The sequence below is a fragment of the Lissotriton helveticus genome, chromosome 7 (assembly GCF_964261635.1).
Source record: "Lissotriton helveticus chromosome 7, aLisHel1.1, whole genome shotgun sequence".
In the NCBI taxonomy this organism is placed as follows: domain Eukaryota; kingdom Metazoa; phylum Chordata; class Amphibia; order Caudata; family Salamandridae; genus Lissotriton; species Lissotriton helveticus.
This window is the reverse complement of record NC_136068.1, coordinates 1,155,648,191-1,155,667,815: the sequence shown is the minus strand read 5'-3', so window position 1 is coordinate 1,155,667,815 and position 19,625 is coordinate 1,155,648,191. Positions and strand designations below refer to the sequence as shown.

Below are 19,625 nucleotides of genomic sequence, written 5' to 3'. Positions count from 1 at the left end.
CGAGAAAGAGTTGATTTTGACTGGAAAAAGGCTATCTATGAGTCAGGCGGCTAAAAGGTCTTCCCTAGGAGCGATAGGGAAAGTTATGTCACCTGTAACTAACCCACAAATACCAGCCCAGACCAATTCAGTTCTGTCAAGCGCGGAGTCTGGGAATATAGGGTCGAGGAACACACGCCCTGGAGCAACGAACCCAGACTTCGATAGCACTGTGGAATCTAGTGATTCTACCAATGTAAGCACGGACCAATCGATTTCCTTGATAAACCCAACTGGCACAGTCCCACTAAGCCCTGTCATAATTAACACTAATGCTCCACGACTATCCACTACCCCCAATTTACTCATAAATGATACAGGAGAACCCCCAATCTGCGTAACCAGTCCACCCTTAGTATCCAGGTTGTGTAAACTAAGGGCTGTCCCAGAGAATAGGGACCAGTGTAAGGGCCCGCCAAAAAGATCACCATTACACATTCAAAAAAGTAAGAAAGTTGTAGAAGGGAGGGAAGGTAATAGGGTAACTGGTGAGCGGGCTAAATTTCCAAAAATGAAATCCATTAGCACCCAAACAGAACAGAGTGATTGTGAATATTGGGGAAAACAGATGGTAGAGAAAATTGAGTCAAAAATGTTAACCCTTTTAGAAAACATAATTAGAGAGGCATTAGAAAAAGTGGAAGAAAATCTGAAAATAAGTTTAAATCAGTTGGGGGAAAAGGTAGAGCAAATGAGTAACCATAGGGAAACTAATACCAGAGCCGACACATGTAAAGAGAAAGTGAACTGTCCGCCAAGTAGGGACACACAAAATAACCTAGTAGCAGATAAATTAAGTAGTATTAGAAATGCCAGTTTAGCGGCTGATACTAATGTCGGGGTATCTGAGCATTACACTAATAATGATAATTGTCCAGTGAATGAGACATCCAGGGGAATTGCACAAAGCAGTAGACCCCATCCATTTCGCCTCGGTGCTTCAAGTATCCATTTGGGAAATTCAAAAATACATAGCCCCAAAGGCACTGACTTAGTACCGAACGAGGATGTGTTGCAACTCCCCCCAGCCTCCTGCCCTCATGTAATTGTTCTCGCTGGGGTCTCAACTTTAAGAAGAAACCAAAGAGAAACATGGACCGAGCTTCGGAATAAATCAGTAAACTGGCTCGCAAAACATAAACGTTTTAATCCCATAAATGCAGATGAAATACTGATGATACGCAGAGTTGGTTGGGTGGGGGAAGCCCCAAAAAACATCAAAGGTGACTGTGTGGTAATAAACTTTAGAAGACCACTAACGGCAGGGAAGATACTAGCTTGTCAGGAGGAACACCCACACCAGGGTACAGAAATGTCAACGCTGCCACTGGGATATTTTTACAAACCGTCCCAGAATGCTAGTAGCAGCAAGATGACATCCAATCTAGCAACAACCAATAGGTTCTCGGATCTGTCCACTTTAGACGACCTAGATTGACTGACCAACTCTAAAGAGTACTCAGGCTTGGAAGCAAAAAGCGCGGAAGCGCCAGAGTCTACAGAGGGAGCTACTGTGATAAACAAAATAGTAGATGGTGTGTTATCTGGAGTAACCACAGCAGAGGGCAGGGTAAATTCTTACCCACAAATTAAATATAAAACCGCAAACGACATATCACTAACTCCAGATACTGAAGCTACAGCAGTAGCTAGGAGAGAAACTATAAGCTTAAAAACAAAGTTAATTTCCTGGAATAGTGCTGCACTTAACAAAAATTTAGTAGATGGCTCCTGGTGCGAGTTTATAGATCAGTGTGATATAGTACTCTTACAAGAGACTTGGTCACAAGAACCCCCGCAGAGACTGGGTTACAAAACATATAGTGTAAATGCGAGCAAGTGCGGTAGAGGTAGACCCTCAGGAGGTTTGGTCATTTGAATCAGTATCATCCTAGAAGTAGACATTATCCCATTATGCATTGACTCCCCTGATATACTGGGGTTAAAAGTTGTAACGCGCGACAACAGGTTAATATATCTATTCAATGTTTATGACAGACCCCATAGCAGCAGTACTGAATCATCTGTTATTGAAAAACTAGACCACTGCCTAGCTTCATTAGAGGCTGAGTCAGGTGTAATCTGCGGCGGGGATTTCAATTGCAAGTACGAACCCTTGATAGGCATATGTGACCATTTTGAAGAACAAGATCTGGCCTATAATATTGCCTCTCTTGATCATAATAGCGAGACCAAATGTACAGTAGCAGCGACACAGCTTTTAAAATTAACAGTAGAGCACGAACTAAGGGCGTGCAATGGTCGCCTACCCTCAGATAGACCCGGAGGTTGTACATTTCATAGAGGTAATTCCTCAAGCCAGATAGACTATATAATGTTGTCTTTAAACTTATGGTACATCACAATAGATCTGAGGGTCGTAACTAGGGAGGAGAGCGATCATTACCCCCTAGAATTAGTACTAGAATCTCATTTATTTAAAACTAGTAATCAACGGGCGGAAGAAAGTATTTTAATCACTGGAGAGCTACAAATAAGCAACAATAGAAGAGCCGCAAAATGGCCTTACATCCTAGCTAACGATGACAAAATGGTAGATATTTACAACACATTCTCTGACATAGCTACTCCACTCCAAGAATTAAAAGAAGGAGACGATAAGGTGTTACATCTACACTACACCCTAGTAGAAGCTCTACTCCCGTTACTGACGAAATTGTATAAAAAGGAAGGTAAAGGGTCTAGCAAGCACTACGAGATTGCCAACCCTTGGTACAGTAAGGAATGTAGAGTAGCAAAGACGGAGCTTGTATATGCCATTAAAAACAAGAGCCATTTAGAAATTAGTACGTACAGGCAAAAGTATAAAAAGGTACTATTAGAAGCTAGGAAGGCCTGGGACAACGACTTGTGGTCGGATCTAATAGTTGCCGCTAGAAGCAAAGACCAGGCCGCCTTTTGGGGCCTCATTGCCAAGGGAAATAAAACTGGGAAAAGTAACAAAGATCTCTACCTAGATGAGAAAACCTGGGTTGACCATTTCACCAACCTCTGTGAGGATTATAGTGGGGATGAATGTACCACTATAAATGGAATATACGACAAAAGTTTGGACACTGTATTGCACTTTAGTCAGGAGGAAACTATTAAAGCAATAGGTGCTCTGAAGGCAGGGAAGGCGCCAGGACCGGATAGGATCCCAGGCGATTTACTGAAACATGATTTAGATGTCTGGGGCCCTTATGTAAACTTTGTATGCAATTCGATAGCCGCTGGGACACCAATTCCCCATACGTGGAAAGGGGCCGAGATAGTTACGATTTTTAAAAAGGGCAACCGTCAAGATCCAGCTAACTACCGCCCAATTAGTTTGCTAGACATACTACAAAAAATCTATGCCAGGCATATTTTAAATAGACTAACAGAATGGATGGATGAGGTGGATATTTTAACGAATTACCAAGCAGGGTTTAGAGCCAAAACAAGCACACTTGACCAAGTTTTTAGGTTCATGTGTATTTATTGGAAATACATTATATTTAGGAAGGGAAGCCTTTACGTTGCTTTTATAGACTTAAGGGCTGCATTTGACCTTGTCCCTCGCTCCCAGTTATGGATGACCTTAAGGAAAATTGGGGTCCCCTTGGAAATACTAAGGCAACTAATAAAGTTACATACTGGAAATTATGCCACGTACGTTGGGGGCCAGGGGGAGAATTAACAAAACCAATTCCGGTGAGAAGCGGAGTACGGCAATGGTGCGTACTGGCACCAACCCTCTTCTCACTTTACGTAAACGACATCCCCGACTTTCTATCAGATAGTACGCATGATTCTCCTCGCCTCGGGGGAGAGGTGGTATCGGCTTTATTATTTGCCGATGATACAATTTTAATATCTCAAACACCGAAGGGACTTCAATCATTAGTAGGCACCTTTGATAGGTATTGTTTACAAAAGGGACTTGAAATAAATTCCAGTAACACGAAATATATGTCACTAAACCCCCACAAATATTTTTAAAAAAAACTTGTTTTAAATAATCAGTTATTGGAACACGTAGACAGTTTTAATTACTTAGGAATGAACTTGGATAGTAAAATGACCTGGAAAGGTCAAATTGAAAAAAGTAGGATTATGTTGGTCCAGAACTCAGCACCAATTTTGAAAAAACATGAGGCTAGCACATGTAGGGCCGTTCCACCCGCACTGGAGGTATTCAAATCCAAAGCACAATCTGCCGCGCTCTATGGAGCTGGGATTTGGGGCCCCCAGTGTAAGAAGAGCTTTGAGCGGGAAGAAAATAAATTTTACAGGCAACTCTTAAAGCTTCCCAATAGGACACCATTGTTGCCAGTTTCTTTGGATTTAAATATAAGACGTACGGACCATCACGCAGCCCTAAGACCACTTCTGTTTTGGGTCAGGATCTGGACCACCCCCGAACTGATCCATTATAAAACTGGTTTGGCTGAAATCTTAAAGGTCATTCGAACCAAGGATATTCCATGGTTAAACCACGTCATGACGTGGATGCACGAGCTAGATTTACCACACTACTGGGACGACCCACAGCAGTTAAAACCATCATGTAAAAAACAGCTAAAAACGATATTCTGGGCCTATATAAATAACAACTTAACACACAATTTATCTGTGGGGTCTTTAACTGCGAAATTCCTAGCTTTTAAAGATGTAGCCTCCTTAGAGCCATTCTTGGACGAGATAGAACCACCTTTAGCTAAATCCCTATACTTACAGTTTAGATATGGTATTTTGCAAATAGGCTCCAACACAGTTTGCTGGAAAGGAAATGGGGTGGGCTCCAGAAGCCACACATGTCCTATATGTGTAGCAGCAGAAATAGAAAACGAAGCCCACATATTATGTTTCTGTCCAGCGTATATAACTACCAGAAAATGCTGGATTAGACCCCTCTGTAGGCTTTTAGGCATTAGGCGTTACAGTGTTGTTGAGCGCATATTGAAAACCGACTCTTCGCAAACTATAGTCTTTTCTGTAAGTAGAATTCTATTTAATGTATTTTTGATCAGGAAAATAATGGGGTTGAAACTTTAGGGTGGACTGCAGCCCAAGGTTTTAACTCAAAGCTGAAACAATACAAGGATTATTTCATTTTTGTTGTTTTTGTTTTGTTTTTGTGATAACCTACTAACTCCTTATCTATCCTTTGAGGTTATTTTGTGTATGATCATCTATTTTTTAATGATGTAATATTTATTATCGATTTTAAAATTAAATTTTAATGTAATATGATCTAGTAGATTTTGAGTGTGTAGCGGCTGAGAGTACAAAATGTTTATCTTTTCACCCAACTATCTTTGCTCCTGTGCCCCATGTTGACTATATTTATGTAATATAAATTGTATATTTTATGGTCCAAAATAAAGAATACATTAAATGAAAATACATATTTGGATTACCAGAAAATGTATGTTGACGTAACTCCAACTACATTAATTTATTACAGATGTGATCAACAAGTAACTGCTACATGAGTAATCTGAGATTATTCATACGGGCTTTTGTGACATATAATATAACTATTATTGTGTATTAATGATAGGGATAAGGAAACATTGAAGCAACGTGTACCAATTGGACCAGGGCTTTGGCCCTTGGTATAATGCAAGAATCACTTCAAGAATCTGTTGGCTCTGTTATTTACACAAGCGGCGGGAACGTAGGGACAAAATACTCAGAGGCAGCGCATGGTGGTATGAGAGCTCATGCATATGCGCGCCACTGACGTCCCATCCGCGCTGGCTCCTTTTTATTAATTGCCCTACTTGACCTCCCGACTACACCATTGAGCACACAGGCTCGGGACGTGCACTAACATCACCCCGGACCACTACCAATATTGGACCTAACTCGAGTCGCCCCTATTACGACATAGGGGCCGACATTACCATCGTTTCTCGCAAAGGAAATAATAACTCGATTTCACAAGGGAGAAAAAGCCTGAAGGCCTACTTTTCATCTTAGTCTACAATGTCCAAACAGTAAATGGAAATTGCCCGCTGGGTACCCCGAGCATTGGAACTGCACTCTTGTTTTATTCGTGGAAAACGTTCAGGAGATGCACAATTGCCTGAGTGAGATAACAGAACTAAACGTATTTGTACTTCTAGTTTACAAATATTCCACAAATGTAGCCACTTTTTTGCCATGCCGTTTGCCTTTATTTAATACTATAACCCAACTTGAGAAACAAAGCTGTGTTTGTGTGTGGGACCACTGCTGGGCTCTGTTTAGCTGCTGGTGATTACAGACAGGTGACTGTAGCTACTGCGCAAAACCTATTTTATTTTCATGCCCTATAAGCTATTACATGGATACTACCTTGTGTAAACTAACTGTGCCGAGTTGCTTCATGCCTTTCAATGCTCTTGAAGAACAGTTCAGGACGTTCAGCACACAGAAATTCAGTGCTTAAAATGTAAAAGAATGAGTGGGGGTGCTCACAGCTCTGCTCAGAAGTCTGCTGCTGGCGGGTTTAATTAAATACCAGCAGACTGAATACCGAAGCTGGTAGTCTTAAATCCACAACAGAAAATTAGTGATTTGGAGAGGCTCTCCTTGTTTTTCAAATTCACAATATTACAAACAAATTTATAACATTATTAAACCATGCGTGCAGTGGAGGAGGACGCACCGTCCATCTTATGCGTCTGAAATCTGAACATGAAAGAATAAACAAGCGAAACCGCTTGCCCTCTACGCACTGTTGCGTTCCCCAAATATGGATACTGAATCAATCCAACTTCAAAAATAATTCAAATTTTATAGTAAATTAGTGAAACCACACCATTATATAGTTTCAAAAGAGGATAAATGTATTTGCACTGTTATGTCAATCACATTTTCTATGATATGTACATAAATTCATAAGAAAAACGAAGGATTCATAAGTGAACAAGAACATATGCTTTTTAGCAACTCATCAATGTCATTATTCATCATATAACAAGTTCATGCCCTGCCCAATGCATTTCGGGCCACTTGGCCCTTCTTCAGGGGCAGTACCTGAAATGACATAAAAAACAAAAAAAGGCTCAATCACTTAAGTGTGAAGGGCGAATCAATCATTAGTTCCGTACGCGATTTGTTTTTTAAGCGGAGATGTTTGTTTCTTCAGGTTGAATAGATAAACGGTCGCGAGTGTGGACAAGAGAATACTTGACAGTTAGCTGCACAGTACAGTGCCATTAAGGTGTGTATTTCGGGCTCTCAATGTGTAGAATTGTTTAAATAGACAGTGAATGAAACTAGGCAACGCTGTAAGAGCAGTTTTGCATTTTTATGTTTTAAGGTCTGAAGCGGTGGGATTACCGGCAACAGTTACGGTGTGCATCAGTTTGAACTTAGCTCAGCAAAGATTCGGACCTGTGTAGTCTCAGTAAGTTACAGAGCATTCGTGGTTTTTTGACACTTTATTTTTAGATGTTCATACATTTTCAGTTAGGGCATCTGCTTTGTCTTTTCAGCATGAATTTTCCAAACACGTCCTTTTCTGTCAAGTTATTTCATCGTGCCAATTTTCCTTTTTTCACATACAAGTGAGTGCATATTACACCTTTATTTTTATAGAGGGATATCTCTGTACACCATAGTCTTATAAATTGTTATAGAATGTTGTGGCAACCTATGAACTTGATGATTGATTCGCCCTTCACACTTAAGTGATTGAGCCTTTTTTTGTTTTTTATGTCATTTCAGGTACCGCCCCTGAAGAAGGGCCAAGTGGCCCGAAATGCATTGGGCAGGGCATGAACTTGTTATATGATGAATAATGACATTGATGAGTTGCTAAAAAGCATATGTTCTTGTTCACTTATGAATCCTTCGTTTTTCTTATGAATTTATGTACATATCATAGAAAATGTGATTGACATAACAGTGCAAATACATTTATCCTCTTTTGAAACTATATAATGGTGTGGTTTCACTAATTTACTATAAAATTTGAATTATTTTTGAAGTTGGATTGATTCAGTATCCATATTTGGGGAACGCAACAGTGCGTAGAGGGCAAGCGGTTTCGCTTGTTTATTCTTTCAAGTCTTAAATCCACCCCATGCCTCTTTAATACATTACCAGACTCTCCCTGCTTGCTCCTTTAAGCTCACTCTTTCTGCCTTTATGGTCGTTTTTACATCTTCCTCTTCCTCCTCTTTACTGTTTGTGTGTTTCTTCCTCTCTTTTTCTCAGTGTGGAAAAATAAGTGCTAGTCCCCAAAAGAAGTGTCCGTTGCCCCCACCGGCTCTAATTAAGCACCGACAATACTTGCTTACAACATCGTTTTGAGGCAATTACTGGCATTGAAATCTCATCCTTTGTAAATACCGCAGAGATCATTTATGAGAGAGTAAGTCAACCCCCAGGTTGCACCAACACACTATTTGACACGGTTTTCAATACGCAGATTTATTTTCGGTGACTGAGTTCTCTGAAACATATGACCACACAAATTTTAATGACCAGACCATCTCATAAATCATTGCTTGTCCCCAAAGATCAGGACCAACTTGATAGCTCAGGAGAATAAGCATAACGAAGGACCGACATCTAATAAAAACACAATGTGCCACCATCAAATTGAGACTGCCAAGGTTACATCACACTCTTATATCATACTAGCCCCTGAATATAAATCAAAGGGCCGCCACGACATCCTCAACAGAGCAAACATACTCAAACTGACTGAGGGAATCCCTGGACTCACGGGTTTAGTATCTAATGAAATTGAGGCTATTGAGTTCCTCCCACCAAGGGGAACACAACCATAGGAGGTAACTCTGGTGACATTCAAGGAGGCAAAGTGGGCATCCACGTTTTTGAGCAACAAAGCAACTCTAAGGGAATGGGGTATCTGAGTCTACCCATACTCTATGCCAGGCTACCCAATTACACGCCTTAACCATCTAACACCACCTCAAAAAAACGGGATAATAAGGCAGAAGGGCCAAGAAAAAACCTACTCAATCCTAAAAAAAGCCTCAGGGCCAGATGAAGACTGCAACATCCAACTCAGAGATGTAGCCATTAAAGACATTGGTCAAAGGTCGGACTGGCTCCCAGCAATTTTATCAAGTAAAAGGCACGAATGACCATCTAATCCTATGATCATGTCTACCGGCACAAAAATACCAGCGCATTCACCACAGCTAGGAGCAGCATCCAACTTACTATCGGAACAAACTACCTTACTATGCTCCTGGAATATAAGCGGATTACATCAAAAAATTGGGGACCCTGATACGCAATCCTTTTTGTGGAAACACTCAGTAATAGCACTACAGGAAACCTGGGCTTTACAAGGGTGCCCAGTGCTCGGGGCCACCGAGACATGGAATCCAGCAATCAGGGACAGTCGCTTTGGCCATTCGAAAGGCGGACTGGCAACTTATGTATCAAATTCTTTAAAAGCCCGAATTACACAATGGCCACTCAAGGAAGACTAGATCTTAGGGGTTAAGATCGAACCCTGGCGGAAACATCGTCCCCTCTTTCTCCTAAATGTGTACATCAACCCCAGTACACGCACAAAAAAGGACCATCTGACTCGTCTAACCGAGATTATGAATGATATAGTCACGGACCAACCTAATTCAGACTGCATAGTTACTGGGGATTTTAACACCTACCTATTTCAGGGGAACGCAGCAGACAACGACGGCCCCCCTTTAATCCAAATTTCCGAGGCCACAAGGCAAACCAAACCGTTAATACAAGCTCAAAGTAATCTAGACGACTTATGTGTGAGCCAATTCTATAGTGCAGGTTACCTTGTTATTAATGGCAGAACAGCAGGGGACACTCCACCAAAGTGGCTCAAAGCAATCGCATCTGGATTACACGATCTGCACCGCAGCTCTATTAAATTGCATTACTGACTTTAGAATACACCCAAGAACCGAAAGCGATCATAGGCCCCAGGTCACAGTTTTTAACATAAACCCAGAGCATCATAAAATGGCACCACCGACACTTCGGGGAACCCACACAGAAAACTTAAAGCGCCTAAAGTGGACAGAAGAAATCAGCATGAATATTCTTCGGGCAAGCTCGGACATAATAAAACTGGGCCAGGAGCAAGAGGTCAGTCCAACAGAACTATGGTCCATGTTATGCTCCCATCTGATTCATCTGTTTCCTGCAAGGAACCAAGCCCAAAGGGTAACTTCGACGCATCAATTTACATTATCTCAGACGACGAAGTCACTAAAGAAAGCGAGAAATAAGGCCCTGCGGGCACTGGCCAAATTCCCGGGAAACAGTGATTGCATATCCAATTATCAAATTTCGTAAAAATCACTCAAGCAAGCGACTAAAAAGGATAACGGGCACATGAAAATCAATTCTGGAGTAAACTGGTGTGGGAAAGTAAGCAAAAAACTCAAGGAAATTCTGGGCGCTTATTAACCACACCAGCTTAGGAACAGTGTGTATGGGATCGGCTAATATCCTGGAATCAGACTGGGCAAATTTCCTATTCGATCACTTTAAGTCTGGTGATTACCCAAGCCCCATCGGAAACGTCACCGTAACTGAGACTAGCCAAGGGCATGGTCCCACATGGAGTATAACACAGGAAAGGGTCTCGAAATCACTGTCAAAAGCAAGATCAGACGGGGCGCCAGGCCCAAATGGTCTGCCACAGACTTTGTTTAATTCAGATATCGCCCTCTAGTCAGTAACATTGGCCTATCTCTTCAACTACGCATTAAGAACAGCCACAATACCAGAGTCATGGCGGGGAGCCATAATACACCCGATTTATAAATCCGGATCTCATGCACATCCGAGCAATTACAGACTCATTGCCCTTTTGGACATAGAAGCAAAGCACTATGCAGGTCTTCTATTAGAGGACCTAAGGTTATGGGTAAAGGTCAATAAGCTATTGCCAATGAACCAGACAGGGTTTGTGGCAAATTCAGGAACCCGTACCAATTTGCTAGCAATATCAACTTTAGTCGACAGGGCAGTTGTAACCTCAAGATTAGTTCATTGCTGCTTTGTCGACTTCAAAGCAGCATTCGACAGAGTCCTCAGGGAGGCCCTATGGGCCAAACTAAAGATGTGGGGGATCCCAGAGAAACTACTAGAGGGAATAATTCAGCTCCACACTAGGACGTGGGTGTGGGTGAAGTTGGGGACCGGCACACATCTCTCACGTAAAATAATGACAACTAGAGGAGTGAAGCAGGGATGTGTGCTGGCCCCTCTTCTTTTTAATCTATTTGTAGCAGATCTGTCGGCGGCCCTAGATGACACTAATAGTCACTCTCCGAAGGTGGGTGGCATGATTCTAAGTAATCTTTTATATGCCGATGATTTGGCTCTCTTCAGTTTAACCAGGGTAGGGTTACAAAGACTCCTCGACAAATTGTTTGATTACACGATCAACAACCAACTCGAGGTTAACCTGAAGAAAACGCAAGTAGTCACATTTGGCAAGAAACGATACACAGGGGGCGGTTGGTCATTCAATAATGTCAGTTTAGAAATTGGCCAGTCCTATAAATACCTAGGCGTCCACCTGGATTCAAAATGTGGTTACAAAAAACAGCATGGAGAGATCGTAGCCAAAGCAGTGACCCTAATGGTATCACTAGGCAAACTTGCAAAAGATCTTTCTGGTTCAACCTTAGCTCCCCTCTTGGAGGTAATGAGAGCAAAGGTTGGCCCAACTTTATCCTACGGCATTGAGATTTTCTGTGGTAAAATGAACACAACCTTGAACCAACAGACAACCAAAATTTATAAAAGGGTGGTCCGGCTGCCAAAGACAGCCTCCGCAGCACAGATTAGGTTGGAGATGGGGCTGATAAACTACGAGGCCTCAGCCACTGGGGCATACCTTAACCTGTGTTACAAGTTAAGACAAGCTGAGCCAGGAACTTTAGAATCCCTAGTCTGGCAAGAAATCAGCCAGATTAACCCGGGGGGTTTGTACGGACTACTTTTTACAGACGCCATTAAGCAAATGTCAGCAAGCGATCTGTGGGCCCTAAACCCTGGCCATATAGCTTTTAAAAAAGCCATAAAAAATGTGTGAGAATGACTTCTTGTCTCACTGATAAAGCACTTTTTCTGAAAAGTAGCCATGCCTGGGCCATGATAAATTCCTACAGACACCCAGCCCCAGTCTGTTATTTGGCCAGCACATATCCATTATACTTGAAACGCGGCTTCATTGCCATCAGACTGGGCGACTGGCGTTTCTTGCAGGACCTACCACCATGGCGACGTACATCGGAAGACCTCTCCTGTAGAGGGTGTGGGAAAACAGCGGAAACCATGTTGCATGTAAGTTGCCTCTGCCCAGCCCTTAATATAGAACGCAGGTCCGGACTAAAATTAGAATGGAATAGGCTGGGAGTTCGGTCCTGCAGGCAAGCCATTATGGCAGCTTTAAACCCGGAAAACACAGTGCTAAACATAAAATTTACAAAATTTGTTCAGCGAGCATATTATACCTTTAACTTAAGGAGACCATGTTAAAGTGCCTAATTTTCTTTTTTCTCTCACTGAAATGAATAATAACTGGCATTATTCTCAGTAACGTTAGACATAATCTGGTGATACCGAATGCAAGCTGGTGCCCTGTTTCAATTTTTGTGATTTTAAAATATATTATGAGACAAAATCCCTGTTTTTATAATGACTGTTAATGGGTTGTGTTTTTATATCTATATTGTGTTGTTATTTCCTAGAATTTTTTATCCTAATATTTGGTCAGTTTGTGAATTTGTAAACTCTTTTAAAGATATGTTTTATATCTAAATAAAGATTATTATTATTATTATTAATTAAAAAAAATATGACCACACAAAACAACTTTGGGTTCAAGCTTGTACCATTCCACCTACTAGTCTACTATCATTTTCTGATTTTGTATGTCCTTACCTGCAGAGATAACTGTTTAATAACCAAGTTGTGTTGCCCACTCGATCTGTGCAGAAGGTTAGGGGTATGCTGAAAGGTCTAGTAAATGGGAAACACTCCAGTGACAAAAGTAGTGGGAAAAAACTTAGAAGTGTGGAAATATTTAAGGGACTTTGGAGAAGAAATCTACTTCAAGAACTATCAAGATCATGCTAGCTACTCATGGTATGGCATGGGCACAAGGAATGAGGGAAGTGGCGCCTGCTTTTGTACTGAAGATTTTTGCTGTAATGTTATAGGTTCAAAATAATGCTTTCCTGCATAAATGATGCTGCATTGTCATCAGCCAGCCTCTAAAGAGCGTTTCTCTTTTTTAGGTCTTGCTGAGTCAGCGTGCATGCGCTGCTCGGAGAGACATTTAGAAGCTGCTTTGGGAAGTGCTCCCAAAGCGGCGACCAGCTTACTAGAACGGGCACAAGGACGCGGGCTTGCGTGCGCATCCCTTGCATGTTTTAGCGCATCATCGTGATCACTTTCACAGCGATCGTGATCGCAATGACTTTTTTGGCCAATGCTTGTTAGCATTTTGGTTCCCCTTATTGAAAGCCTTCTGTTGCAAAAGGAAAGGGCAGACCGCTTTCTCGTGTGAGGTGTAGCCTTTTTGAGAGGTAACCTGATAGTCTTTATTATGGTAATGTCCCGCAGGTGGCTTGTCACTGAGAAGCTGCTGTCCCTCCTGTGTGGCATGCAGAACTGGGTTGGATGGTGTGTGCAAGGTATAGGTCTATACGTTTGTGTAATAAGCTGTCCTTCAAGTGGTTTCATCAACTATTCGGTACCCCGATATATACAGTGACCGAACTGAACTTGTCAAATGTATAATTGGGGCAGTGATTTGGTCACCCGGCTCGATTTTTTAACTCGTATAAACTGTATTTCTTCATTTGGATTTTGGCTGACGTCCCCAGGCAAATGTATACACGTTATATGGTAACTTGAGATCACTATATTTGTACTGTGATTCGACATAATGTACCCTGACTTATTGTCGTGTTCTGGTGAGTTGCCTGGCAGAGGCTGGTACTGGACAACACAGAGCCCGTGCCAAGGCACTTTTGGTGCCCCAGTTGGAAGAGGCGCCTGTTTTGTTTTCCGGTATACGCCCTGCTTTATTATGTCGAATTTATGAAACACACCCACCAGTGCTTGAGCTATATGCTGCACTTTGCTGTCACAGTCGTTGCTCGTGTCTTCGGGATAGCTTTTCCTCTTAAAGCTATATGTATGACGGGCTCGCTGGATCCTTGCAAACTGTAGTGCAGCAAACAAACTGCATTCTAAGTGAATATATTCAATTCTTTTGTGGAGCCCTTGATTACAGGTACAAGCTGTCGCTGGGATATAAGTTCGGTGTAGGTCCCAGAGGGTCAATTTGTATTACTTGTTAACTCAGTGCATAACATCTAGTGGCACACTTTCTTAGCTTTTGCCTCTATCTCATGGTTTTGATGATTTTATGAAGTTCCATTTTTAAGTATTTCTTGCCGTTCTGTTGCTCTGTTTATCCTATACCAGATGAATGATTGATTTTATGGATTGCAGGGGACGCTGTTATAAAGTTTCTGATAGTAATAAGCACAACTAATCATATGTTAGCAAAAGCATACAGCATGAGGCACTTTATAATTTATCTTTCTGTTTCCATGACACACTTATTCAAGAAATACCATCAGTCTGGCGCATCGCACTGGAACTATTACAGAGCGAGGATTTTGTAATCATAGGATCAAAAGCTTAAGTTTAGTGTTATAATAATTCCCTACCACTTTATATCCCATTTTAGATGTATTCATTTAATATGAGTGTAATAGGTTTGCTTTCTAATTTTTGTTGGTTTTATGAATTTGTGTGATATTAAGTAATCAAACAAACTTTATTCATTCATGATATTTCTCACAGCAGGAAGCACTGGGTCTGACTGTAAACTAGAGCACCCACTTGGGTGCAATGGAGTGGGAGATCTTCCTGAAGCAGCAGTTTGAGACATACAGGACTAGAAATCTCCTCCCCTTGAAAAACAGAAACTACAGTCCCACTCCTCACCCGTATCATCCACCAAACAACAGTGCCCAGAAGACTAACCTATATCTCCTTGTTTATCCAACGACCTCTTGGGCTTTCGAAAGGTAGCCTGGTCTCTCCCTCCTGACTTCAGTATCTTGGTCTCCTCCCTCCAGCTACAGGTATATGGGCAATATTCTTCCACTGTCTGGGAAGCTATCCTCACCTTCATCCTGTGTCATGCTAAACCAGGGGACATCCAAAAGAATCCTGTTTTGCTATGGTAATCACTAGTGTGTGACAAACATGATGGGTAAATCTCAAAATACTTCAGTGCAAGCACTTACAGAATCTCCTTTTTGATTTTTGCATTATTTACGCTTTATATTCTCTCCATGCTGCATCGTTCAAGCGCAGCCTAAAGCTCTTGATATTCCCTTGTATGTGCTTCCAGCCACTATTTTACGCTGACAACTCTGAGCTGATTGGCTGTCTGTGCTGAAGCAGTGGTATTCCAGTAGTCTGATGGTGAACAGATTGTTCTTCTAAATCTAATGTCTCTCAAAAAGTACCTAATATAGTGCTACCTCCCATGCAAATAATGTTTCTTTTTACAGTTTTGCATCCTCAAAGATAATGCTATCTCAATATTCTGTACCTAAAACACTGCTTGAAAATTGTGACCTTGAGCTAAAACTTCTAATTGTCCTCTATCATTTTTCTGTGTATAACCCTCTCTGTACTTTTCATCCTCTGCATGCTTCCTTTCTCCAAGTGCAGACTACTCTTTCATGTTTGCATTAAGGTCTATTTTTGTATTTCTGCAAATTCCCCACACCTCTTTTCCGAGATCGTAACCCATCCTCCTTGAGTCATACCCTGAAACCTAACAATACCCAATCTCTTGCTCATTTACTATCCCACAAATCCTCTGCATGACTTCGCATACCTCCCAGATAATGAACACAGTTAGGTCCTTCTAATTTAATCCTGGCACAATGACACTGGAGTGAGTGCATGGAACGGTCTCCTTCAGAGCACAATACTAATCCCAATAACCATCAAAAACCACCATATTATTCACTAACTTTGTGGGTTCCAGGGCAGTGTGCGGCCTGGCATAAAGCACGTCAATGCCTCCTCAGGAGTAGTAAGTTCTAGAAAATTGCAATGCAATTTTGTGTAGCACTAACCAATTGGTGATAGTCACCCAAGCTTGGAACACTTCAACCCCAAAAGCCAAGACCAAGTCCTAATCAACAAGCATTGGCATAGCCAATAGGTCTCGCCTTTGGGACCTTATAAGTGTTTATCCATGCAACAGTTAATGTTGTTGCACCAAGGATATTGTGCTGGGTAACTAAACACTTATAAAGACCCAAAGGTGAGACCTATTGGCTATGCCAATGCTTGTTTTGTAGTGTCTGTGTGTTTGCTCTTTACATTATACCATGTTTCAGGTGGTACTACATTTGTGACCCACTGACCTGTGTTTCTTTCATTATTATAATAACCTTTGATACTGCAAAGGTAGAGCATGATTTGGAGGAGGACAGATATGCGGTATTAGCATAAAAATGAGAGATGTCCCATCTGCCCCCTCCCTTGCTTCCTGGCTCATTAAGAGGCCAAGGAACGAGATTTTACTGACGGCAGAGACGCCCTGGCTCCCCCTCACAGGAAAATACATGGGTGGACCAGTCGCTGGTGGAAATCCCATTTGAAGGGTCAATGGAGTCTAGCTCCTCTAGTATGTTTCCCGTCCATGACCATCAAGTCTGTCACCGTAGTGCAAAACATAAAACGTTATAAAATATATTCTATTCATTGGGGAAAATTCCTAGCCAGCAGGGAGACATTAGCTTTCTATTTGTTACAAAGAAAAACTTATTAGAGGGCTACATTTGGCAGAATAATGTGGCCAGAGGTCCACCTTGTTGAGTTGCCATGTCAAATTGGGAATTATTGGTCATCACCCTTCACCCCTGAAGCAGTTCCTTCCATGCATTTGGAAGACACTTTGGGATCATGGAGTGGCTGGGACTGAGCCTAAGCTGCCACTGCCATTAAGGGCCTGGTCGACTGAACTTTTAATGAACCCCTTAACCGCATGCGTGCGGGCGGAATTCCGCTCGCACGCTGAGATTTTTTAAAGCGCATGTTACGTGACGAGCTGGGCTCGTCATCAGCGTGCCAGGAGGCTACCTCATGACGAGCCCAGCTCGTCATCAGCGTGGAAGGGGTTAAACAGGGAGAGCCCATAACTGTGTGCCATGTTTTTGCACCACTTTCCGAAGCTCCACCAGTTTTATAGCTTAGCAGAGCTGTATCATGGTTATTAAAATCTACAGTATCAGAATTCCTTGCACACATTAGAAGGGTCCAACATTTCACAGTCTGTAAAACACTATATGTTAAGACTGCCTTTCTGCTATGTACACTATCTCGTTTGAACATGTGGTATATGCGCTCCAGGCTGTATTGCTTCTCACTCACCTCAGTCTGTGAAATATCGTAGGTCAACATTTTTCGACTCCATCCCGTGGTCAGGACAGTAGAATCTCGCAGAGGAATGATGGCTGTGATCTCTGCCTCTTCCACTGTCTCCAGTCTGTGTAGGTTGTGCCCATTCTGAATGTTCCAGACCTGTGAGAAATTAAGCATCCAATTCACATTTAAAGAAATCATAATAAAGTTATACTTACAGCCATGGATACTTATGGCAGAGGAAGGAATTCAAAGCCCATCTAGCCTGCTCCCTTCCTGCTGCATCCCCTTAGACACTAAATGTTTCCCACCTGGTTTTGTTCCCATACAATATGTATTGCTGAACTGCAACGGATCCTCATTGAGTCCAACAATGCAACTGGATTTTATACCTGATGTGAAATACAGGAACCACTTGTCTGAGTGCTTCTTTGAAAAACCTAGGAGAGTAACATTTCAAAAGTAACTCCCTATTCCTGTAGATCTCCAGTAATGTGCTATGGTTACAAATTCTATATTCATTGTGAATTGCCTTAGAATATAATCTAAATCATCTTGTCATTCATAGCCAATGGTATTTTGTATTCTTCTTGCTACCCGTATTAGTGCAGCACACATATTATGCTTGAAATCTTGGTTCTAATGGTTTTATCTAAAAGGCCCTATTGTTACTCTATTTCTCAGTCTGGTGACAGAATGTCTCTTTATTTCACAGCATCAAGACATTTACAATTCAAATCCGAAAAAAGGTCATCTGACAAGCGATACTTGGTGTTTGCGACCGCCATTGAGAAATAGGTGCAACAGCAGCAGATGGAAGAACGGTGTCCCTCATACAACAGAGCTGCACGGGGGTCAACTCCAAGTGGGAAGGATTCATCAGCAACCACTAACTGGAGCCCATGGTTGCCCTTGAAGGCCATGGGATGTATAGAATGGTAAAACCCTCTGGTCTTTGAGCCACAGACAGGGCAGTGCCACATCAGAGACTGTGCTTGAAGTAGGTGGTTGGTCTTGTCTTTTTCAACGCTCCCCGATGCGACTTGTGGGTCACATATGAATTTAATTGTGTAGTACACAGAGCTCACAAGTGTGTGTTTTATAGTGTACATAATAAACTAGCACAAGGGTAAACTCACCTTTGTGGTTCCATTCCTGGCTCCTGTAATCAATTTGCGTTGTGAATCATCGAAGGCCATGCAGGTTATTTCTTCATTCCCATGAGCATTGTCTAGGAGCAAGGATTTTGTGCCTGTTTCTATGTCCCACACAATAATGGTGGAATCCTCAGCCCCGGTCACCACCTGTAAAAAAAAAGGTTGGATTGAGGTGAAGGTGGCTGTGGTATCCTCGGTGGAAAACTCTCCACCTCAATATCCTCAGAAATGTGTTTGTTTCGAAGGATGACTCAATTTTTTTATACATAAAAGGTTTGTAACTAAAAACAGCATGAACAAACATGGTTTTAAATTTATCCTGCAAATCGTCCCACTGAAAGAGGCAAAGGCACGTCATGTAAAAATAAATGATTATTTTATTTGCACAGAAAAATTTCACAAAGTTATCCCGAGCGGTGGGCAGTCATAATATCGAGTCTTTTATTTCGACTGGACAGAATATCGAGTAAAAAATATAGAATGGACATAATATCGACTAGACATAATATAGACAACAAAAATATCGACTAGAGAAAATTAATATCGAATAGAATGGACATAATATCGAATCAAAAATATAGAATGGACATAATATCGACTAGACATAATATAGCCAACAAAAATATCGAATTTAAGGTAAGTTAATAATAATTTTTATTTTTTGTGTAATATAAGTCTGTAGCGGGTTGTGGGTTTATAGGGGAATAGGGTGGAAAGCAATTTAATTCTAATTAATTAAATATGTTAATTTATTTATTGATATTTATTTAGAATTAATTGTTAATTAATTATTAATTGGTAATTAATTAAAATATAATTGGTAATTAATTATAATTGATTAATTGATAAATATTTTAATTTTAGTAATTTATTTTCTGTAGCGGGTTGTGGGTTTATAGGGGAATAGGGTGGGAAGTAATTTAATTATAATTAATTTAATGTTTTAAATTATTTATTGATATTTATTTATAATTAATTGTGAATTATTTATTAATTGGTAAT

At 41.2% G+C, this 19,625-nt stretch overlaps 1 protein-coding gene across 1 annotated transcript in view; it reads right to left on the bottom strand.

Moving 5' to 3' along the window:
- Positions 1-19,625, bottom strand: part of LOC144769415 (cilia- and flagella-associated protein 337-like) — an 817,111-nt gene that overhangs the window by 524,726 nt on the left and 272,760 nt on the right. The window contains exons 11-12 of the mRNA XM_078653507.1: positions 18,606-18,770; positions 17,476-17,625 (exon numbers count right to left, since the gene is read on the bottom strand). Coding sequence (XP_078509633.1) covers positions 17,476-17,625; positions 18,606-18,770 — 315 coding nt within the window. The remainder of the gene's footprint in view (positions 1-17,475; positions 17,626-18,605; positions 18,771-19,625) is intronic.